At 38.2% G+C, this 25025-nt stretch overlaps 1 protein-coding gene across 3 annotated transcripts in view; it reads right to left on the reverse strand.

The window, feature by feature from the left end:
• Positions 1-1188: 1188 nt before the first annotated feature.
• The window catches only part of NKD1 (NKD inhibitor of WNT signaling pathway 1), a 181556-nt gene continuing 157719 nt past the window's right edge, over positions 1189-25025 (reverse strand). For 2 of the 3 annotated variants that reach the window (XM_048075372.2, XM_067004460.1), the window contains 5 exons: positions 23259-23354; positions 14980-15127; positions 13846-13933; positions 8892-9022; positions 1189-8134 (listed from right to left, as the gene is read on the reverse strand). In XM_048075372.2, coding sequence (XP_047931329.1) covers positions 7560-8134; positions 8892-9022; positions 13846-13933; positions 14980-15127; positions 23259-23354 — 1038 coding nt within the window. In that variant the 3' untranslated portion in view covers positions 1189-7559. The remainder of the gene's footprint in view (positions 8135-8891; positions 9023-13845; positions 13934-14979; positions 15128-23258; positions 23355-25025) is intronic. The other variant, XM_048075373.2, reaches the window with a different exon arrangement.

A 25025-nucleotide genomic window follows, 5' to 3' on the forward strand; every position in this document is an offset into this window, starting at 1 on the left:
AGCTCAAAGTGAATTCTGCTGCGTAGAGGATTTCCTCTGTTTGTGGGCATTGAAATCAGCATCTATGTGAGAAAAGGCTCTAAGTAAAATAAACATAATTAGATAGCATTAGCCACACAGGTAGTATCCTGTGAATACTACCTAATTTATGATTCAGTTATAAAGAAACAGGTTGCAGGGATAATGCTTTTGGCAGGACAAGGAACGAAAGCCTTGCCACGCTTCTGGAAACACCATGATTTACTCCTTTAATTCAACATCTCTAGCTAAGATGACTCGATGCTTCAGACTCCTAAGCTGTCAAGTTTGTGATCTTTAAATTAATTGGTTTTAGCATCCATTTATTGGACCAGGAAAATTCTTATAAAAACCTGTCCCTGATCAGTGCAAGCTGTGAGTGCCCCAGGGCCCTGATTCCAAGAAAGTGTAAATTGAAGTACCTCTGTTTACATCTGCTGATCCAGTTAAGCCGCACAAAGTTTCCATTGAAACTCATAGAAGTCACATGTGCAGAGCCATTGAGGGATATGGCCTTAACAGATGGCATAGCCAAACAGCAAGAAGTTGTGATTAAAGACATCAAAAGTAAAAAATATTCCCCGAGAAGGCTGTAAAGAGACAGGAGGAATGTGAGGCCCACAGTGCTGCCTTTTGCTTCCCTTCGTACTTCTGCACTTACTGGAAACTCCAAGTCTCTTTAATTGAGCTTTTCCTCCCCTCCACTCCTTGCAGGGTGAGGGGGTTAATTGCTGCAGACTGAAACATTACAGTTTTCGTACTCCTGCTTCCTACTGGCACACTGAGTGCACTGGAATGCCCTGGGCATGCACTGCACAGGAGTCCATACAGCACTCAGAGTAAGGATGGAATAAATAGCTCCAGCCCCCATGGCCACGGGTATCCATAAAGCACCGTATCTGCGGCTTTAAAAATCAGCACTGGCCAAGTGAGACCTTAATGCTAATTGCCATGGCATTTCACTGTTTATCTTAGCTGAACTAGCATTACCAGTCCTGGCTGTTAACAACCTCAAGTGGCACTTTATTCATCTATCAACAGTCTTATCCTGTGAACAAGCAAGGAAGAACTATAAACACCCACTCCAAAGTCACTTCGCAGGTTTAAGCCCACAGAAAAAGGCCTTTCATAGAACTCCAGTGAGAACAGACAAAACGCAAGCTCCAAAACAACATTTTAATCTACAAAGTTTTATTTGTCTTTTTAAACTTGTAAACCATAAAAAGAGCTTATCAAATATCTGAAATTAGTACAAGAAAAGATGACGACTCATATAGCAAACTGCATTTGACGGTCCAAATTCAAAGACAGGCATGGGGTTCTCCTGGCTTCCATTTGTGAATCTAGAGACAAATTTGGCCCAGTTGATGAGGTGTTTTCTTAGAAAATTCACAAAGCCTCAATGTGCTGCACTTCATGAGCAGAACAGAATGGGAACGATTAAGTGCAAGAATAAGCACTCAGCACCAGAAGGATCTGAACCCCTCATCTTCATCCACAAAGTACAGGCTCATCATGGACTAGGCACTCAAAGGAAGACACAAACCCCATTTTGTGTGTTGGAAAAAACAAACAAATAAACAACAACAACAAAACAGAACAAAACCAACCAAACAAACAAAAAGAACAGAAAGCACAGTGCACATAATTAACAGTATGCCTGACATTGTTAGGTTAATGTTTGCCCATTGCCAATTTTATAAAGCCCCTTAACATTGTCTTCAACATTCATATGAAACTTCTAGAACTTCCTACTCTCAGACCCTGAAATACCAAGCTAACGAGACAATCAGTATGGTCCAATCTGCCATTTCATGTGATATCAGAATTAGACTTTTTGTCAGTAGATTTCCAAGGTATAGTTAGCGCTTAGCATTTAGAAAACAGATAGACTTGGTCAAGTGTTGCACAAAGCTTCCAACTTATGTGTGTTTGTAATCAAAAAGAAAAGGAACTGGTGCTATTATTCAAAGCATATTCTGAATAATATTGAAAACATCTGTAGAAACACCCCAGCTTCTGAAAAAAATTCCCTTAGCTTGGGCAGAGACTCAGGAACGCAAGACATTGTTTCTTATTCTGCCACAGCCCCGGTGGTGATTATCCGCAACTTCCCTTCCTGGTGCTTCTTGCTGCACGCTGGAGATAGACCTCTTCTAGACAGTCTTTCAAGCTTTCCCCATGAAAAATGTTCTATGAACTATTGTCGCTGTTTTGTGAGTGATAAACGTACCATAAGAGATTCAAAAAAAGTAGTATGAACATAGTTTCTTCTCCATATAACATCTTCCTACCTCTTTGCTGTTTTTCCCCCTACTGGTAGACGGTTCTTCACTATCCCCACACTTCCCAACTCTTTCCATCTTTCTCTTGCCAGTCTTTTTTCACAGCTCTAAACCTCACAGTAATCCATCTGTACAGTTCTTAAATCCTGATATTTTAAAAGAAAGAAATTAGAAGATACCATCCACAGAATTTCTATCATTTTAGCTCAGTAGGATTGAATTATCTATAATTATATAGGAATACAAAAGTAAATTAAAGCATCATTGAAAACATCACTATTTAATAACTGTGATCCAAACTGCAAATAAGATGCAGTTCAATGCCTACTGAATAATTTGTATATAAAGTTATTTGCTTTTCTACATCTTTTCCTTTTAGCCCATTTTTAGCACATTTCAAATGTGTACAAGCAAAAAAAAATACCCAAAACACCCCCCTTCCAAATTAAATCAACTGAACAGCTGTCAAATATTGAAGAAAATAAGTCATTATGTGATAAATTGAAGCTGGTTTTGCTGCTAAGTACACTAGAGAAGAAATCTTCCAGAAGCTGTGTAGAAAACATATTAAGTTCCATTTTTATTTCATAGATTTTCTAACATGTTTCTGCTTGGTATATTAAAAAAAAAAAAAGTCCGACAACATGATGCTGAATATGACTTGGTTCCCACTGAAAGCATGAATAAGTCATGTTTGAAAGAGTATTTTCAGATTTTGATGAATTACATCAAGGTAGTTAAAGGTGAGACTTGATTAGCTGACACATTTCCAAACATGAACATTCTTGCCTACACTCCAGGCGAAAATTATGTTGAATGTTTTTGCAAATTTTCTAGCATGATGAATTCTCTCAAGTGTAACCTAGGCCCCAAGGGGCCTAACTTTCCTGTTAATTGGAATACAAATGAAATTTGTCACTCAATAATTGAGGTACACAATGACATGTGGAGAACAGTAAGCATTCATCATACCTATACATTTGTGTGGCAACCTGTCGACTGTTGAGCATACACAGTAGTTACCCACTAATAAGAGATCGCCTCTGTCAGAATCCATCTTGTGGCAGTCACTAACTGCCAGCAGAGGACACATTTTAGTACAAACACACACACACACACACACACATATAAATTTTCCATTAAGTTATTTCTCCAGCTATACAGTATACTCCAGCTGTTCTGTACTCATGATGACTAGGGTAGGAAGGCAGCTCTAGAGGTCAAAGATAACGTGGCTTTTAAAGCTGGTTTTGCCTTAAGGGGCTGGTCTGCCAATATGCCAGGAGAGGCTGTACTTCACCATCCATGGGCAGAACTGGGTCTTAATCCCTAGTGGTGTCTAAATGATGTGTGGATGTTTGAAAAATGTGTGGAAGTGCCTTCAGATCCTCCAATGACATGAGTATTAATTAATTCACCAGCTTGATCTCTTACAAACTTTCATTTACTATCAGCTACTACAGAACTATCACCAGTAAGATGCATTAAAATAAACACTGAAATCACTGCCTGCACGTTACATAGACTTCAAACCCATTCTCCTGGAATGAAATTATAGGCACCCAGAAGCCAGTGATAATCTGGAAGTCTTGCTAGAGATTTCACTGGGATAGAGATTTTACTTTGCTATCCTTAGCTTTGTTGACTTGGTATTAGGTGGACATGAAGCTGTGAGAAGAGCTTAGCAATCTGTATTTTCAAAAACCTGGCTTTCCCAAAATTGTAGCTGGTAGAGCTGAGCAAAATTTTTCAGTTGAAATTTTCTTCAGCAAATAGTGCAAATTTTGGGATTGGCTTCATTTTGTTGAATTGTTTTGTGTAAAAACAGAAAAAGTAGGTGAAAAGGCTGGAGTTTTTATTTGAAATGACTTTGTGCCATTCCATTTTACTTTTAAATAGCGACAATATTTATATATTTTTTCCCCTTGGAAACGAAATGTTTTGTTTGACCAGAAACTAATTTATTTTAAATTTAGATTTGGCCACAGTTTTGAGTAACCCAAAATAAATTATAATTTTTAAGGTTTTCAGAATTAATAAACTGAAAAAATCAGTTACTCAATGCAGCTCTAATAATAAGGGACAAGAAATTTAACTTTTAAACTTGACAGTTTAATTATAAAGCCAAAGCATACCCAGTCCATAACTTACAGCCTGATCCTATTCCCAAAAACGTTAATACAAGTTCTTTCATCAGTGAGATCTACAAGCACTGACAGCAATTGCAATAAGCCCCTGAAATCCACAAGAAGAAGAAGGAAATATACTTTCTGAACTAGTAAAACTTTAATTAACAGGGGGTTCTCTTGGCACAGTTTTTGCTGTTAAATAAATAAAGCATTTAGTCAAAACCATCTATATTTACTATACAAAATACTGAAAAGCAAACATTTTTAAAAGATACGGAAACTTAGGGTTCTGTGAAAAGAAACTGTGCTATATGTTATTCACACTTAATGCACATAACACAACTGCAACACAGTATTTAGATACTGTATGTTCATACACAGCTGGTGTAAAGTTTTAGTATAGGGATGCCACATTATTAGAATTTGTATGTATTTCACAGGATCTAAATAAGTTTGAATTTGCCTTTTGAATCTCCAAATATAATAAAACCAAACAAATCAACTTAAGGTTATATCCAATGGTCAGTTGTGTTGCATTTCAAAGCTCACTTGCATGGCTAGTACTGCACACTTTTCATTCAGATGGGATTTTGTTATTAGTGCTGTTATCTTTTCTAGCAAATATATCTTTGGGTGAGAGAGCATTTATGCCCCTTTGCAGCCATTTTGTAGAAAACACCACAGGTCTGAAAGCACTCTAGTTTTCCAGAACATTTTCTTGTTTTGAGCAGTGTTCTGCATTAGAAAAATGGACTAGGAAATAATTCCCACCTCCCAGTCTTTCTGGCATATGCTCTACTGAAAAGAGAACAGCTTTAATTATGTTTTCAAAACAAATAGCATGGCATCCCTTCTTAGATGGAATGTACACTTGTGTCTGCATGCGGTATAACGTAAGTCACTTGAATACATCAGACTTCGTTAACATTATAATATAAATAAGCTTATTCCTTCTACTAGACATATAAATGCCTTTTTTTTTTTTGCAGTCCATAATTATATATACATTGAAAAAGAATGATACACAAGCAGCAAAAAAGGCTTAGACTAGAACAACTCAGTGGTAACTAACCAAATTTGTGGCCTTTTCATATTTTCAATACAGAGAGTTCTGCATATAAATATTTTTGGACTTTAGGAATTTAAAAAATAAACAGAACAGTATAGTTGTCACACAGATCAAACACATTTTAAAAACATTTTGTTAGATTTAACAGAACACACTGTTGACAGCTTTAAAAAAATAAAATAAACCAGATTTTTTAGAGAGGACAATAAGCCTAAACAACTGCTGATTCAGAGAGACAAGAGATGGACCTAATTACCAAGAAGCAGTGATTCTATTCCAATTTCACAAGAAAGCAAGGCTTTCAACTTTTTCTTTAAAAGTTGATGTCTCCATGTTCTTAGAAAGGGCAACATCCCTCTAAAATTGGTCAGCAGTAAGGTAAAACTCCATTTTGGACTGATGAAAACTCTAGTCAGAAAAAATAATAATTATAAAGGTCTTAAAACAATGTGGGATAGTTACATTTTACAATATATACTATAGGCAAAATACCACAACATTTAAAATAATTAGAACGAAACGCAAATATGTTTGATAGAACAGTTATATTTTTATGATGAGTTCTCTACTTCAAAGTTCCAAAAGCAACGTAGGCATTTTTCAGTCACTTTCTACTTGCAAAGTAGTGATCTGTACAAAACCCAACTGAATGGATTATAGATCTGGGCCCCATAGAAAGTAAAACTTGAATGTACTGACCCTTTTTTCACTTTTCCAATTTGCTTTTGACCTTCAAATTTCTCAACAGCCAGTAAGGTCTTGTAAGTATGGTCTCAATCTCCTTCACGGAATGGAAGCCCTTTGATACGAAAAAAGTAGAAGAGGCCAGAATGACTGTGAACGTTATTTTTTCACATGTTGAATTGTCTCTGAAATGGCAGAAGCACAAACTGGTAGGCGCTGGGGAAATTTAAATCAGAGGCAACTAAGAAAATGCCATGGCATGTGTTTCAAAATGTCACTGTTATGGGAAAAAAAAATTATAATGTTAATAGTCAAACCACAGATTTCTAAAACACAACAAAATGTACCTGAGAGTGTGCATATTTATATATATATATTTATATTTATATTTTATATATATTTGCCAACATTTAAAGTGAGAAAGTATATTTTCCTCAATTCTTTCTCAAAAAAAAGAACTGTGGATTTAAACAAAACAAACCCCCCAAACAACCCCTCTCCTTTCCAACCCCCCATGAATTATACTTATGGCCCAAGCACTAAGTCTACTGATGGTTTTGAAAACACCATTTCACATCCTCCTCTTTTCAAATAGTTACCCCAAACAGAATGGAGAGTAAACGAGAAAAAAAAAAAAAGAAAAAAAACACTAAAATAAAGGAAGTGTATTTAAATATAACCTAGTATATAACAGGCTGTACTTGTGTCAGTGAAGAGTCTCAAAGAAAATAAAGTGTAAGTCATACAAATGTAGCTCTGTTGACAAGTATAGCTAATGTTTCTTTGCAATTAAGATAATTTGAAAGGATGTGAACACAAACAGGCTACATGAATGCAGTATATTAAAATTTCCCCTGTAGCACATTACAATCAATAAAAAGAAAATAAAATCTGAATAATACTAGAGGTAGCAGCTGTTTGTATTTTCTGTTATTCTGAGCATCTCTGGAGTCCAAACCTTCGAACATTGCTCCCCTGATAAAAGGCTTGTGTGCGATCAGCCGGCATACAGCAGACTGGTAAGCTAGATGTCTGCAAGAGTGTTTGAAGTATCTTTCCTTCTACAATGGAAGTAGTACTTGTAAAGAAGTGCGTTGACGACCTGCATTAAATCACAGCTCAAAATCTATGGCTGTTTGCTGTTTTACAAGCCACTTAAAAAAAAAATCCACAAGTTGTTTAAGTAAGCTATGCAGTTCCACAACATATAAATAGGGTAAGTTTCAAGAGTTCCGTATAACCTCTAAAAGAAATGCTAGCTGAATATTAATGGAGTAACAATAATATTAATCATAGTAATGCCTTAGTTCTGGTGTCACAAGAACGTGCTTCCTTCATATGGGATGATTCCCGGAGGTTGTTGTGGGATCTGTTTTATGTCTGGTAGAAATGATGGTAGTGGTGGTGATGCTCGTGGTGGTGGTGGTGTTCATGCCTCTGTATCATTTGTCCGACTTGGCCTTCATACAAAATGACTGTGGGCAGGTCTCTCACATGTTCCTTTTCCACAACTGTCCCTGGAGACTGGAAGGTTTTGCACATCTGGTGATTCTCTTTTGCCCTCTGCTTATGCTTCTTGTGAACCTGTTGAGACTGCAAGGGGAGGTAAGGAAGATTCTGTCCCACCCGTGCACTTGGGGAAGCCATTGGCATGGGCCCCCCTTGAAAAGGTTTGTTTCTTACTGCCCTTCCAGGATGCACAGGAGCAACATTTTTGCCCTGGGCCTTGGGAGACCTCACAAAGTGCTTGTTTGATTCCTGGTTCCGGAGCCTCTGTTGAATTTCTGCAATCTTGGCATATGAACTCTCAGCTAGATTGATGTGGCTCGGATCCACCACTTGAGATTTCCTATGGTGAGCATGGAAGGTTTCAGGTTCATGAGAACGGGATCTAGTCTGACTCACAACTCTGCTTGGTGGGTCATGTTTTTGAGCTGCTGGAGGAGATCCTAGAAAATAACAAGCTGAGTTAGTCATCTAGTATTTCAAAGTTTTAATTAGTAGCACGCAGTTGGCAGGGATAGCATTATCAGCAGAGTGAATTTTTCCTAAGGAAGTGAATGCAATTATAGCTGTCTAGTTTAATTACATTTAATCATTCTGATTAGTAAATAATACACACACATACCTACATATATAAAAATATATTTAAGTATATATCTTTAAAAGTCTTTACGTTTCGTTCTCTTACTCACCATCTATTTGAATTTCAACAAAATAACTGTGAGTGGAATAGTAAGAAGTTGACAGAGGACAGAGAAAGGGAGGAAAATCCAAATCCCCTTAATTTGGGGGACAGAAGGCAAAATTCCAGGTATAAACCCACATTCTCTGATTTTTTAGTCTGTAATGAGTACAAAAAACATGTGACAATAGATGCTGGTATCATCTCGGGAATGACCTCCGCTATCCAAAATTCAGTCCTCACCTCACCCATAGACTAAACTTACTAATTCAGATGTAAAGATTGTTCTCCTAGGCTCTCCTCCAAGTTTAGCTACACAAACAAGTACTTCAAAGCACACTTGCAGTACATTAGCCACTCCATTGTGATTCCACCATCACCAGTAATTACCTTGCAGCATACACACAATCCTATTTCTTTCAGTAAGTTACTACAAACAAATCACACAGTTTCAAAATTCGTGGAACATTCAACTGAAGAAAGAAAAGACCAAAAGCTTGCAACATAAATTACCAAATTACCTGGCCCAAACTTTGATGTGTAGTTTTCTATTCCTGCAAGATCCAAATAGTGGTTTCTCCTTTCAATGTTCTCATCAACACAATGACGGTAGCACCCACTTTGCTCTGGATTGTTCTCACTCTGGTGATATCTGTCAGCAGGAAGCAAAATTACAATTCAGCAGAACTTCTTTAAAGTTGTTATCACCATCTGCAAACCAACAACTAATAGGCCCTTTGAAGTGACAGGAGTTGCTCACAAAGAAACAACAAATGCCTGAAATTCTGGATGACCGAATTTGCTAAGTCGATAGGCCTGAACTGACTGTTCTTTCCCCTCCTATAAATTCACCCCGATGTTGCAAAGCAAAGGAGGCTTTCAAATTGCATCACACAAGCAAAAACAAATAAAAATGCTTCAAGGGTTTATTATAGTCTGTCTTAGGGCCAAATCATTCTACTGATTCCTTAATCTGGATATGCCAAAGAAAACCTGCTGTTTGAATCACGACTGTTCCCACTGCTGTCGGGAAGTGCTGGGGTGAGCCTTGTGTCAGATAAACATTCATGTGTATCTACTTCGGAAAGACAGACAACAGCACAGGTGTACTAACTAGAGAGAAGCTGAGAAGAGAAGGTGTTGGTAGGATACCTGGAGGTAACTGTTGCTTTCTGAAATACAATTAATAAGGTCAAATCAGCTGCTGGCTTCAGAATCTCAGCTCCTTTTCCTGCTCAGCTTTGCAATTTTATTTATAGCAGAACTATTTCCTGTGAATGAATATCTGAAATACCATTCATTTATGAGGCAGAAAAAAATCTGCTAGAGGTTTACAGTATTGTGACTTATAATGCCCAACAATTCAGCAATTTAAATGAATCTCTGCAGATATGAGTAATATATCTTCAATATAACAAATAGGATAAGAACCACCAGATACTTCAGCCTCTAAGACCAAACTGCTAAGCGCAAACTGCTTTCCAGGTCTAGGTTCAGACTGTTCAGGACATTACAGAACTGAGTTTCCAGTGTCTCTGTAAGATACAGGTCTACAGTTTCTTTGATAGATGTCATAAGACTTGGCCTACCTGGAAGATCATTTTTACTCTACTTTGATAGAGGTCGAGCCTCCTGAATGAAGGAGAGTCTGAAGGAAAGCAGCTAAGCTTTAAAGACTGAGTCAGCTTCGAATTCTGGAAGTGACATACGGTAATGTCAAAAAAGAGGGAATGTCCACATTTCTTTATTTTTTTTTGGATACACAGTCAACTTGGTATATTACCTGCTCAGACACACCTTTATAGATTGTTCCACTTTAGAAAGTAAACTTACAGATCTCTAGGGATAGAACCTAGCTAACTGATATTGCCAGGCATGAGTTGCCTACAGAAACCATCGGGACTTGCACATATGTGCTAAAGACAGTGCAGTTAACCCAGAAAAAATATTATTGGGTTTGATCCACCACAATTAAACAACACTGTATACTGCACTCTCTGTTGAAAACGAAGTTAACAGGGAACCTTTTTCTTTTTTGTAATAAATTCCATCTCTCATCAAGACACTGAAGAGAAGCTATGCCAATACTGCCACAGCCCTGCATTCTAATAGCTTTCTTACACGCAAGATGATGTTCAGCAATGCAAATATACATCACAAAGCAATTATACACTGATGAGTGATGTGCTCCACTGTCAGAGAACTTAAAGTACTGCTGAGAACGGAGGCATCTGGCATCCAACCCTACAATGCTCTTCTGCACGTATATAAGAATACCCAGGCATACATCAAGTATGCATCACGCGCAGGGTGTAAGAATACACATAGTTGTTACTGGTTTTTGTTTTGTTTAGTTTTAGTTTTATTTTTAAATATGAAAGGCATCTGCTTAAGTGCTTGTGGAGTGTATGAAAGCCCTTTCTAAAATTCCTGTGCTGGAGTGTCATTCTGATGGCAAGTACGCAGCAAGACAGGGGTAAAGGGAATAGAGCGATGGCAGAGTGCTGAGCACAAAAATGCAAGGACATGTCCTGAAAGCTACACTCACAGATAACCTAGAGCTTAAGGCAGCCAGGGAGAACTCACTGAAGTAGGAAAGAAAGTGAGACAGAATGTGCATCGGTGGTAAAATGAAGATGTTGTGGAGTCTGGTGTGCATCATATTTTCCCTGTTGCACTAAACTGAGCAAACTAGAATTGCAGTAGGATATCTAATCCACAAAGTTGCCTGCCAGTCCTCTTATACCACCATTTTCTACCACTCATGTCAGGCAAGATAGCTATGAATCTAGTTGCTTGATCTTGATACTTGTATTAGCCCTACAGGTGAAAACTCCTGCCTGTAGCTTCCAGCACATGAAAAATCTAACCCATTTATCTCCCACCTTCAGGATAAAAACATTCCTATCCATTTTATCTTGAATATTAATCACATCTTGGGTAGAATTCCTAAGTGACTGAATTTGTGAAATGTGTGCACTTCTCACAAGTTCTCATTGCTGCTCTCCAGGGTAAGTTTCTCTGCTAGTATCATGAGACAGTGATGCGGTTCAGGAACCTTTCCTGTTGGTTAGCAATTTGGCCAGAGTGCATGAACGTCTCTGCAACATAGACAGTGGCTCAATTGTTTGTCCTGTCCACATTTAATGAGATGCAACAAAAACTGTCAGGTGTTGATGCTGATTTGCTCAGCAAAAGATACAGTTACGTCCTGTCTAGGAAGCCTCTGAAAAAAATGATGAGAAGGACAAATGCAGCAGAGTCAAGATTCTACCCCAATATTTGATGTCTTTGTGCCTGCGGATATAAATGGAAATGGCTGCCATCCCTAAAACCACTACATTTGCAAAAACAGGATTTTAAGGTGGATGAGCGAGGGACTTCAATCCAAGAGATGATTTTTGCAATAGATTATCAAACAGAAACAGTCATTGAATTCACACAGGGCATGCCCTTGTTTTTGGGAAAGGAAATCAGAGCACCACATCTAGGCCAGCAGGCAAAAACGTGGAGTATTCTTTAGTTTACATTGAACGCTCTTTACTTTGAAAGAGATTTTGTACAGAGTTGCTAACAGATTATAAGCCATTTTCTAATCTGAAATTTGATCTTACTGGCATTCACTCAATGGGATAACTTACTAATATTTTTACTCTGTCCAGAAAAGGGAGGCATATTTTTGTTGTAATTTCTAATAAAACTGAACGCTCCTCCTCCTGATAAATTTATTAAACTCAATACCCTTATTTTGGACAAATATACCTAAATCCATGGAAAGCCAAAACTGGATTATTATTTTTTTAATTTGCAGCTGAATAAACAAATGCAATTAATAACTCAGTATCTTTACTATTGCATTGCAGTAAACATTTCCCTCTGCCTTAGCATGAAATAGAAAATCCTAAAACAAATGGAACCTATACACTGATATGACCTGTTTGGAGCAACAGATCTACATTAAAATATTGATACATTTTAATGTATCAAAATTACCTGGTTTTGTCTTGTTTTTCTATCCATTAAAATACCAAATTCGGAAAAGGAATAATACACCTACACTTAACTAAGAGAGGAACATTTTTCTTAGCTGTAACAAATTTTAATACTTGAAAAATACATTGCAAATAACTATCACATACTCTGAAGTTCAGTTCAGGTAATATCTATCAGCTAGAAAGAAGTCATGATAACAGGGTAAATATGTATTGTTGCTAGCCTTGCAAAAGGCAAGATTATACATTTTCAGAGGAAAAAGGCCTGTTCAGGACTGGCATCCAAAATAATATTGTATATTCTGTTAGGGAAGAACTAAAAACCCTTTTTTATCTAATCTATAGGTGGCTTCAAGTGTACCTGCAGCTGAAAAGAAACTACTGTGCTTGTGCTTCACTGGAAATAGGTGCATTCTGAGTTACGCGGGCAGGATTCCATTGAAAGACAACAGACATATTTTTTCAAGTGGTAAAATGTATACTGAATCTTATGAAAAAAATAAAAGATCCTAATTTTTCTTCAAGGTTGCAATAAATGCACTGTTTCTAAGCAAGCAGGCTAATTCCTACATAGGTGCTACTTAATACCTAATACTGTCAGGGAGAAGCTGTCCTAAAGCTGATGTGGAAGTGGGGAAGCAGGGTTTATGGCAAATGGGAGTCAGCAGAGTCAGCCACACTGCTAAGTCACTGTGAGATAGCATGTGAATTTACTTCCACCAACTGCACAAACACATTCTGTAAGTGGGATTGAGTCACCCTACAGCTGCTGTAACCAGAACCACCTCAGCAGAAAGGAACTTGTAGCCAGCAGTGTACTGGAAGTTCTTGCTGCTGCTTCCTCTGCAGGACATGCCCTCCGAAGACTGTTTTCTGCAAAGCTGATTTTGTCTGCCCCTCATTACAAGCCCCCTTTCTCCCTCCTTCTGCTCAGTACTGTACCCAGTGCCAGCTCAAAGGTGCTTCCTTTAGGAGGAAAGGCAGTAGGAGAAGCAGTTATGGCCTGGTGAACAGCACTGAGTTAATAAAGGTTGGAGCTAACTGAGTTGACCCATGAAAAAGATGGGTTGGAAGGAGCACAGAGACAGACAGGAGATGGCACCTATGAAGATGAAAGGATTTTAGGGCACTTTTAGCCAAAAGGCTATGCTACATTGCTTAAACTCCATTAATAAATATTGCATTTGCAGACTGCATCTAAACAGACGCTGTACCCCGAAGAGCCAACAGAATAAAACATAACATGGACCACAGTTTTCTTAAAAAATAAATTAAAAAAAAATCCTAAAATGCAATTAAAAGGTTGTTGCTGCTTTTTTTATATGAAGTATCCAACTATGGAATCTGCTGCCTGTTCCATGGAGAAAAATCTTCTAATGTCCGCTTTTTTAACATAATTTTAAATAAATAAAAATTAATCAATAGTTGAGGATTCCTCAAAGCTACACTGTGATTCTCAGGAGACAGGGCTCTTTTACCTTACCTGAGAGAAGCCCGCTGCTGCTTCTTTTCAGAGCTTCTTAATTCTTCATTGGCTTTGCTTTCGGCTCTATGCCTGGCACTCTGCAAATCTGCCAACAAGAAGTACATATTCTCACATCACTGTCCTTGCCAATCAGTATAACTAACGTGCTACATGGCAAATACGTTTTTTCTTGTCCATAGATCAAGATGTAATGTATCCTTTCATGTAACCTTCTTAAAAGTGCTTTTGTCCACAGGGCAGATTTTAGGCAGACATAACCTTGGCTCTGGAACATTAATCAGGGTTGGGCTCAAAGCCATGTGGTAGGTTAAATGGAGCCACATTCACACTGATATAGTCGTCCCTCAGGAGGGCTCGGTAGTGTGGAGCTCAGTGCGGTACTAAGGCATGACATAGCTTTCCAGCAGTGAAAATTTGCTTATGTCTGCACTTGACTGAGTGGATGTATATATTAAAAATGAGATGCCAGGGCTCTCCTTCTGGATAAGGTGCCCATATTTTCTATTGAAGTACTACATTAAATACTGTAAATATTTAATTTAGTACTACTTAACCTACTGAAAGAATTATGCTGATATAGCTATTATTAGCGTGAAAATAAAGTGAATAAGCCATCACAGTATAAGCCATTTCATAATGGCAACCTCTTCCAGTATAGAAAAATATTCAATTTGCATGCGCAGACTCATACAGTTCAGTTATGCTTAATTGTTTATTCTTATCCGCAATAGTGATAGCTATGCGCTTGCAAGAAGCATTTTTTTTACCGCTATACCTGTTTTGACACAAGCTGAGCATTGTAATATCAAAGTTAAAGTAGTACAAATAGAAAAGGCCTTAAATCTGCCTCACGATATGCAAATGCAATTGCACAACACATGGGTTCTTGCTGCTGCCAAGAGGAAAAAGTCAATCAGGAGAGGGAGCCCTAATTTGCTTAACATACATAGAAGAAAGTGTAAGTAGCTTTGCACCTGAGATCTTAAAACAGATTCATGAGGTTTACAATACCCACAAGAGTATTTGCCTTAAGTATATATTTATTTGTTTTGACAAAATACAAAGATGGATTTTTAAGAGCCCCTGAAAATTTTTCATATTTTTTTCCAACGGTTGAGTGCACATCCTTACCAGTATGATTTAACAAGATACTTTTTTTCTTCTGGCTGCCATCTGGTGCCACAGTAAGTTTCACTCGCAGGGTTTTACTGGAACTAGGAGAATGGTTTACTGATGCATCAACTACCTCATAGATGGTATGAAGCAAGCTGGTAATATCCTACAGTTGGATTGAAACACAAAAACATACAATAATGTGAAAATGAACCCAGGGATAATTATTCACACTGCGATTCACTTGGCCAAGTCAAATATGGAAAGTGAGGAAAATATTGGACTTTACATCTCCAGTAAACCTTACTACTACTATTTTCTTTTTTTTTCCTTGCATAACTAACTAGTTGATTAAATAGAAGAAAACTAGTAAGTGATGTGACAGAACTGTAAGCCTCAGGTTTGGAAATAGTCTAAATGTCACTCTACCAAATCTTTACCCTGGTCTAGCTTACTTCGCAAAATTCATACTAATTCTACACTTACATTTTTGAACAGCAGAAAGTACTCATTCCGGTCTATTTCAGAACATTCTTCACACGTCTTTGAAGTCAATGGGGCATGAACAAATGCTTACACAACTAACTGTATCAGAAAGAACACTAGCCAGTTTTTATAAGCTGATTATTTCAAACAGAAGAAACACTGCAGCTCTCCCTGTTTAGCAGCTGGTGATGCTCAGAGGTCTCTCATGTTTATCTATTCCAGCCAGGCTCAAATAGGGTACTACCTTAAATTGCCCTGATGGACAGAAGATCTCTCAGCTCAGTACCCCTCCCCAAACAAATTCCACCTAAATTTATTCTGGGCACCAGCTTAAGGACAAGGCATTCTGGTTACTGAAAGCTATAAGGATCCCATTCAATGTATAACCAAGAAGTTCTCAAGGCTGGTCTTCCTATTCCTTGATCTATCATAGTAGTGAAGCATTTTCCAGATGTCTGAAAGCACAGAAGAAATATCGAAATCATCCTTTGTTAAATATGAGGTTCTGAGGATTAAGAGTCAGGTCTATAAAAACACAAAATCTCTATGATCTTCCTTTGCTAGGGATCATTCCCAGAACATTGGCAGTTCAAAGTTCAGTTTGCCCTAATGGGTCCCAGCAGAAACGCCACTTCAGTAGCCAATATATCACACATTTCTCATTATCTAACTAGCTTTCTGCTCACACAGAATTTAGGGAAATACTGATGTTATGGCCAGGACAAATGATTTTACAGTAAATGATCTTCCAGGTCAATAGGCAGAATGAATAACTAAATCTTAGAGGGTCCAGACTTTGTCTTAACGTGTACCCTTTTCTAACTCCCCTGCACTCAGTGAAATTTCTCCAGATATGTGAATGAAGATAACATTCATAAAAAGCACAATCTGCAGTACTTTTTCTACCACTGCCACAAGAGTCTCTATAAATGTGCTGTTACTACCACACCAATAGCCACTTCCCATCCCCTTCACAAGGACCACTGTCTAAAGGCTGAATGAGGAAAAGACTGCTCAGTGACAATCTGGTAGTCACGTCACAGCTCTTTAACACATCTCACTTTTCACACTTCCACCCTAATTTGAAACTTAGCCAGACCTCTAAATAGACACAGCCATATCTGACAGTCAGCTTGAAGGGCTGTATTTTTATTTCATCTGTAAGAAAAAAAACAACCAAGCAAGAACACAAACAAACACGTGTTGTTCTATATACCCTCCATAAATTATGTTCTAGAAGCCTTGTGCTATCCTCCTACACCTCCACAAAACAAGCCTTCCCTTTTGGCAGAATACTTAGGCACCGCATTTATTCTTAACAGGGCTTCACACACTCACCACTTTAGTGAAAGGAGCCTTTCCCATACATTCCTTAACAGCTGTTGGTTACCCAACAGGGCATCTTCTTTCTGACTACTATCAACAGGTTATTATCAACTCCTTCATTCACAGTAACCTCTCCCCCTCCCCTTTTTTCAGCTAGGCCAGATGTTTGCAGAAGCTGATCATCTACTTATTTGTTTACTTCAGTAGGCAAAGACATGCAGTCATAAATCCCACTGTCCTTTTAAGTTAGGTTTTTCTAGTGATGAGGTTTAACTTGCTAACTGTCATACAATTTGTCCCTTTTGCTCTGTGAGGGTCTTTCAAGCCACTTGACTCAGCAATTTTAGAAGTACTCCAAATGCTGTCAGGGAAGGCCAGAAGCAGCACTTGTGACACATACTTGGCAAGTCAGAAATATGCGTACACACACATCATGTCAGGACAACTTGCACTCCTCAGCCAGATGGGCCTGAATTAACCCAAATTTATGTCCAGGCACCAAGAAGTTTCAGAGCTGCAAAAGGTATTCAGACACCTTATGTCCTTACGCTCTGCTGCCTCTCCATTTCATTACATGTTTAATACCCAGCTTCTTCCATGACAATCTGAGCTGCTTTGCATTTTGGCACTGAATAACCGTGGTCGTCAGACTGGATATATACCAAGATCGAGGTTAGGGATATCCTTAAGTAACCACTTAATGCTTATGTTGATCTTTTAAATACCAACAATAACATTGTTATTATAGGATTCATTTACTTGTGGTCCTAATTTGGGGTTGGAAATCCTAGTGAACTGACGGTTCTGATTTGGTCAAACAAGTCTGCTTGGGCCATTCACTTCTCTATCATCTATCAAAGTCCTGGTGGAGTAGGCACTGGCTACAAGGCAGCTTGAACCTCATGTTGCTGTCCAGTTATTGCTTCACATCCAAATTCCTTAAGGCACTGATCTGGTAGGAATGAAACTGTCTTTTCCAATGAGTTTCAAACTGTGACTAAAACTACCTTCTCGCAGCTCTTTTTGGCAGGTAACAATGGGAATGGCTTCTGGCCAAATTAGTAGCACTAGACCATTACAATATGTTACAAAAACTGTATTTTACAGCTCTGCCTATATTTACCCCCTAAAGAATTTTCATCTTCCAGTAGCCTGACAGGAGACTGGGGTGATTTATGCTCCCCTTGAAAGCTGTCCCATTGAACATTATCTGTATTTAAATTCCTTAAAGAACTGGTTGAACCCACTGACAGAGCTTTGCCTTGCACCCACCAGCTTGAGCATTTCACCATCCTCAAGAAATTCATTGTCAAGAATCAAGAACAAAAACCAGTTCAATTTTCATCTCCTGTGGTACACCAACCAGCACGTCTCAGAGATCACCTATGAAAGAATCCAACCTTTCTACACAATGTATTTCTAGTCATGTGATTCTGCAATGACTTTGCTTAAGACTGCTCGGCACTTCCCGTACAAAGTTCCATCCCACACTTCTCAAATGTCCCTCCTTTTTACATGAAAAATAAAGAAGGGATTTTTCTTAGTGCTTCCCACTTTCCTAAATATATGAGTTTTACCCTTAAATGAACTTTTAAACCATTTCTACTTAAAAATCATTGTGGATTTTTAAACTTCTATTCTGAATGGGTAAAGAGAAAAAATAGTAAGAAAATAAAGGTTTCTCTCCGTTATAGCAAGTTGATTATATTTAGTGAGGAATTCAGCTATATGAATCCAAACGAGTTCTGAAAGGTTTCTAGTGCACAGAATTTCTGCTGGGATAGCTATTTTAATCAAGTAAGAAAACTGAAACTATGATATTTTTCCACAAAGGGAAAAACAAAGGCTTTTGTTCTGTAGTGTCCAAACAGCCAGCAAATGCCATACCCAGATTTAGTTGTGTCTTGCTTATTGAATGCTACAGTTGTTTTTTCCAGGGCTGAAGTATTTAACAGGGTTAATCTTTATGTTTTTCACATCCTATTTTATCAAGCAGCCAATACAAAAAAAGCATATTACAAAGAGCAACTTTAACAGATTGCCAGAAATTCTTGCATTAGAAATATTAAAAAACGTACAGTATAAGCTACACGTGTATGTTGCACTCATGCGTTTCTTTGCAGAATTCTTTACAGATCTCGAGAGATCAGCAGGAATTTAGAACCTTCAGAGAAAGTAGCGGGTCCACAAAAAAGAACAAAAGCAAGTTACATTTAAGTAGATATCATTCCTTACATTTAGGTATTCATAATTCCTTACAGAACTCATGTTGCTGAGATAGTCCTTATTCCAGGTAGTAATTTTTTGTTTCTAATGAATATTATCCCAGTGTTAGTGTAGCTTATCATCATAGGACTAGTTAGCAAACTAGAGATTCTGGAGAGGAAACTAAGAGGCTTTTACAGCTGAATTTACAGCGCAATTTAACAGAATGGGATATTTGCACAAGGAAAAAAAAAACACTGAGAGGAACAAATCAGTTTGCTTCTTTATAACATGTCTGGGAAAGATGCCTTTGACTCAACTCAAAACCAAAAAATTAAGTAATGTCTTAACATTTCTTTCTTGTGCAAACCCACCACATCTAACGGCTTATATGACAGTCCCTCTAATACAGATAGCCATGGCTCTGTTGGTTCTGTTGGTGCTTCTTTATCATGAGTTAATGTAATAGTGACAAATGAAAAACAGCAACTTTCAAGTCAAGGGTCAGGCTGATAAATGCTAGCCCCAGAAAAGTTAGTATCCTTCTCCAAATCAAAGATTTGGTGCTGAGTTCTGAATGCAGAAATAACTTCATGCCTTTTCACTCATAAGAAGATACAAGCAAAACTAACTAAAAAAAAAAAAAAAAGATAGGAAACACAAAAGAAAAAAATGGGTATTTAATGTAAGATACAAAGAACATTTTTAGCATTAAAAATGCATGAAGAGAAACATCAATATCAGTTCATTACCTTTCCCTCAGAAAAAGAAAAGTACAAATGTCTTATCTGTACTTTCTTTGTAGTCTGATTTTTACATACAGCAGGATGTTTCTACTGCAACATCAGCTTTGTTTGATCATGTAAATTTTTGAATCATTCTTATTTGGAAACTGAAAGCAGCTTCACTCGCTATCTATTCAACAACCAGAATAGAAGAAATCCCCTCACACCATTTTTTTTATACTCCTGACAACTTTTTGTGTGCTTATTTCTATTCAGCCACTCACCGAAGAAACTAAATTTTCCAAGAAAGAACTGATTGCACAAAAATGGCTGGTGTTTATGAAGTATAATTACATTCAGAGAGCTCAATATAAAACCTCATGGATCAAAACACATTAGTTAAATTATCCAAGTTTCAAGTCTGATTACAAATATCCGTATGAAGATAATTACAGTGCAGCTGTCAGTTCTAAAAAGGCCTGCAGTACATAATGAATTGTCCTCTTATGGCCTATGAAACAAAGGGAAACATTATTAGCCAAATTTTGTAATATACATAGTAGAGCAGGAAAAGTTATCTCCTACTACACCAAAAGGAATGAAAAACAGTCATTTTATATGACAGAAAAAGCAGTATTTTAAGAAAAGACACTAATGCTAATTTTCTAATTTGCTATCCCAATACTTACGCTTTCATAATGGGTGTATCCCTTCAAGAAGCATGACTAGATCTGAATTTCTAATTATAAGAACTAGGGAATAAGTCATACAGACTCTAGGAGAAAATCAAAGCAGTATTAAGTTCTGAAGATGTTGTTAAGATCCAGAAGAAATTTCACTAAGATGGAATTTGAATGCTCTTGCAGTGATTTGTCATTGTGTAAAACCCACAGGAATTTTTATCCAGTAACTAAATCCATATCTTATTTACAATTTTCAAACATTTTAATGAATAAAGCACTTAGTCCACTTGCAAAATTGCACCCCACCTACATGCCTCTTACAAACTTGATTTTATACTGTGCATTCATTTAGAAACTCTCTAAACACGAAGTCTAACAATGAGTTTCAATCAAATGAAATGGATGTGGATGGACAAGTCACTTCCTTTTCCAGTCTCTCACTTTTCCAACATGAAAAACAAGGATGATAACGCTGACTTCTCTTTTTAAAGCACTACAAAATCTACAGATAGAAAACTGACTTAAGAAATTTCATCTCACTCATTTCATCCAGCTGTAAATCCACAACAGTCAAGTGAAATTTTCAAAGGAGGAGGAAAAGGTCCACACTAAGCTTTTCTCAACAGAATACTGGACCTTTGTTTAGACAAGCTGACCAGTTCTGAAAGCATTTCAGTTTACTGAATGCTTTTAGTAAACTTCAGTTTACTAAATGGCACTAGTACAATTCACCCCTCTTCCTTAGACTGTCCGTTCTGTCGCTGATCCAGCAATGTGCCTCACCCTTAACTCAAAGCATGTGTCCCATTCATTTTAATTGAAACTATTCACATTTTTAACATCCGCCATTGTTAAGCCCTTTGCTGGATCAGGAGCAGAACTGTTTAACAGACTACAGGACCAAGCCCACTATGTTGACTGCCAGTGTCTCAGAGCCTAATAGAATGAGAAATTCTACATCATATGAAGAGACAGAAAATCCTCTTTTGTGGCCAACATCATCTATGAGCTATCATTCATTATTCTTGCACAAACAACTCTTAAATTGCATCTGGATTCAACAAAGGAAAACCAAAAAGATGTTTTATACAAATGACATTGGAACAGCTTGCAAAAGAAGTAATGCAACTGGAAAACTCTGCAATGGTGTACACTATTATTACTATCTTTGGTCACATGTAAAGAGCTGAAAATTATCAACCTATTTGGTTCCTTGGTTAAAAGGATTTTTTTTGGCACAGGTTCAAGCCTGAATATAGCAACCTCCAGACCTCAGGGTAGTATAATTTTCAATCCCCCCACATATTTGGTTTCAGTTAAGCTGCAGTCTGCTCTTGTACCAGGGAGAAGTAGAATTTGGCTGTAACATGTTTTCTAAGTACAGTCAAATTAAGCCCTTTGGTGTACCACATAATCACAAATAATTATTGTATACACACTTAAAAGCATATTCTTGTTACGTTCACCACACAGAACTCCCGCTAATATTATTGGGAACTCCATGCCTGCATGTAAAGGACATCCATGTGTGTGGGTTTGGGTTCTGTTGTGTTTTGTTGTCTGTCCATTTCTCCCTCCCCCCATTCTTGAAAGTCAACATAATCTTGTAATGAAGACTTGGCCTTGGGTCTCAAAAGATCTGGGTTCAGTCTGCCACTGGGTTCTTGTGAGACTTCAGGCAAGTTACTTAATTTTTCTGGTGTCAGTTCCTCATATGTTAAGACTTTTTTTCTCCTCCTCCTTGCCCTCTCTCTCCAGCTTCTGTTCCCATTGGAAACTCTGGGGTTGGCCTGTAACTTTTCATCTGCCTATTGCCTTGTATGAGGGGCACAGATTTCATTTGACTATTCAAAGTCTACCAGAACAGAAACAAAAAGAAAAAGCTTAGAAATGATGCTCAAACACATGTTAAAAACATTGAACCACCATTTGGCAATTTGTTCAGAAATGTTGAAAGATATTTGCTTCAGTCTTCTAGGAGAAATGTCTGCCCTCATTTAGTGGTCTAATGTCACTACACTTTCGGTATGTACCCTACACCTTCCCATCAGTTCTTAGTAATTTCCATAGATATGAGTGTAATAGCCTACAGAGGCAGAAACTGTCAATCTTCAGCTGATTATCTGAAGGCATGGAAGCCAGTAAACATGCTTCACCAAAAATCAATGACAGCGCATTGTGGTAAATCTCAATAAGAGACACTCTTCTAGAACTTGCATTCTATCCAGATAGAAATAGTTCTGAAAATGGACTGTACACTAATGTATACATCCTGTTATTTGGCTTCTTATTTGTGCAGCAAATACAACTTGAAGACATCCCGATTAAAATAAAAATACACACAGGTGTGCTTTGACAGGCATTCACTGTGGTCCTGCAGCAAGTATCATCAAAACCATTTATACTTAGAGAGTAAAGACTAAAGAAAGCAGAGATCAGCCTAATATTCATGAAAACAACAGAACAGTATAGTTAGTCCTACATGGAAAGAATTTCAGAAAGCAACTTTGCTATTTGGTTAGCTTAACTCTGAAAAGCAGGATAGAAGCCAGAACAATATACATTTGCAGGGGTTTATTTTGACAATGTGTTTAGTTGTTCAGTTGTTTCAGATATTTTCCCCCTCAAATGCCAGTACTATTTTTTAAAAGGCTAATCCCAGATATTAACAACAACCATCTTAAAAGTGGTACAGTTCATCTGAAAACAGTAAACTACCGGTGGGATTTTTTCTAGGAGGGAAGGGTCCATGGAAACTGCTGTTTAAGTTGGCAGGACACCTCTGTTTCATAGAAGAAAAAACGTTCCTGTTATAAAACACTTCTCTAGTTAGCAAACGCTGCACACAAAAGGGCAGCTGCACTTCGCTTACCTCGCGTGTGACTCTTCCGTTGTTATCAAAGTCATACAGTGTGAAGGTCCATTCTTGCCTGTTATCTTCCTCTACAGACACATCACATTGCAATTCCTAAGAAACATGCAAAGAGCAGCTGATTACCTAAAGCAAAAGGCCTGTTTGCAGAGAAGACTCTGTAGAAGAAGGCTGCTTGCTTTCTTCCTTCCTTCCTTCCTCCCTCCCTCATGGGAGGAAGCTTCAGGATATGTCCTGGGGGGCGTCCACCCCACTGAAGATGTCTCATCACAATAACATGATAATCCTAACTCCTTTGGGCCAGGCTGCTGGGAATCTGTGAGATGTTTTCTACTTCATTGTAGAAAACACAAAAAGGTACAAGAAAACTACTCCCTGAAGCTGTTGGAATATAATAAGATTTCTCCCTTAAAAAGAGAGAAAGAAAACTCAGCTTAACTCAGGAAGAGAAAGATAACAGAAACAGGCTCACAGCGTGAGGCAGCAGACCACAGAGCCAGTAGTCACGAACACGAAATGGGCACACAGCACAAATCCCCCCTTGAGACCCGTCCTGGCTGCAGATGCTGGCTGCCCACACCACAGGTTGCTGCTTAGCGTGGCCCGACACCACGGAGCTGGCAGGGAGCAGCGACCTGGGAGCGGAGCCCTGTCCTGATTCTAACTGTGTTTCTGCTGGGGAGTGTGAGCTGGGGAAAGCCTGGAAGAAGCAATTTGTTACAGGAAAAAATCCCCAAACCAAAACCGAGCCTTCAGTCGAGAACAAAGGATGCACTTTGACTGACTCCAGTCACCTGGGTGCAAATCGTTTGCTTCTTCTCAAGACCTGTGCAGTCAGAATAATCCTGAGCCACAACAAGGTGAAACAGAAAAGTTACAGTGCAATTAAAATTAAAGCCACTGTATGTAAGTAAAATAAACAACTCCAAATAGCTTCAGCATGACAGAGATCAAAATACCTGGTTGATCTTCTGACTTGAAACCAATTCCCAACAGCAGTTCCCGGTCCCCCATGTCCCCTGCTGAGTTCAAAGGCAGTCTTCCCTCACTTGTAACAAGCCCGGCTGAAAGCTGCCAAGTGCCCCACACTCTGCTGTGGAAACACCGCTTCGGATTACACAAACATTCCCAGCACCTTTAAAAGCCGGATGGCGTTCACCTCACATTTAGACTCCTGTCTCAACACTTGCCTTTCTAATTCTTTTATACCTTTTAAACATTTACTGATCTCTTAGCCCCTACCTGCCATAGTTGGAAAACTTTCAGTTGTAGAACAAGGGGAAAAAATATCAATACTTGGTTCCTTGCCACACATTAATCCTTCCCTGTCCCACACTGCCTAACATAACATCTTTATGTGAGGATGTGCTCTGCTTAGTTAAGAGCCATGGCAATCTTCCCTGCATTAGTCATAGAGCCTGGTACCAAGTGCTAACCTTTATGGCATGCCAAGAACTACTTGGGAACAAACACAGACTCTGCCGCTGCGGTGCAGTTCCAGCTACACTGGGCACCAAACATGTTGACAGGTGTCCTCCAACATTCTAATATCAAGGCACTGTTAATTGCAATTTATCATGCCTTTCCTGTCTGCAAATCTCTGCTATTCAAGGGAGAATATAAAATGTGCCTAGAAAAAGAGTTACTGCTGTGCAAAAAAAAGGCAGGGAAAGTCACCTCCCTCCAGAAGGCACACAAGCATCTAGTGACGCCTGAACTGCCTATGGGAACAGTACCTCCTTTTAATCAGCCTTAAAACAGTAAAAA

The sequence above is a fragment of the Anser cygnoides genome, chromosome 12, assembly GCF_040182565.1.
Source record: "Anser cygnoides isolate HZ-2024a breed goose chromosome 12, Taihu_goose_T2T_genome, whole genome shotgun sequence".
In the NCBI taxonomy this organism is placed as follows: domain Eukaryota; kingdom Metazoa; phylum Chordata; class Aves; order Anseriformes; family Anatidae; genus Anser; species Anser cygnoides.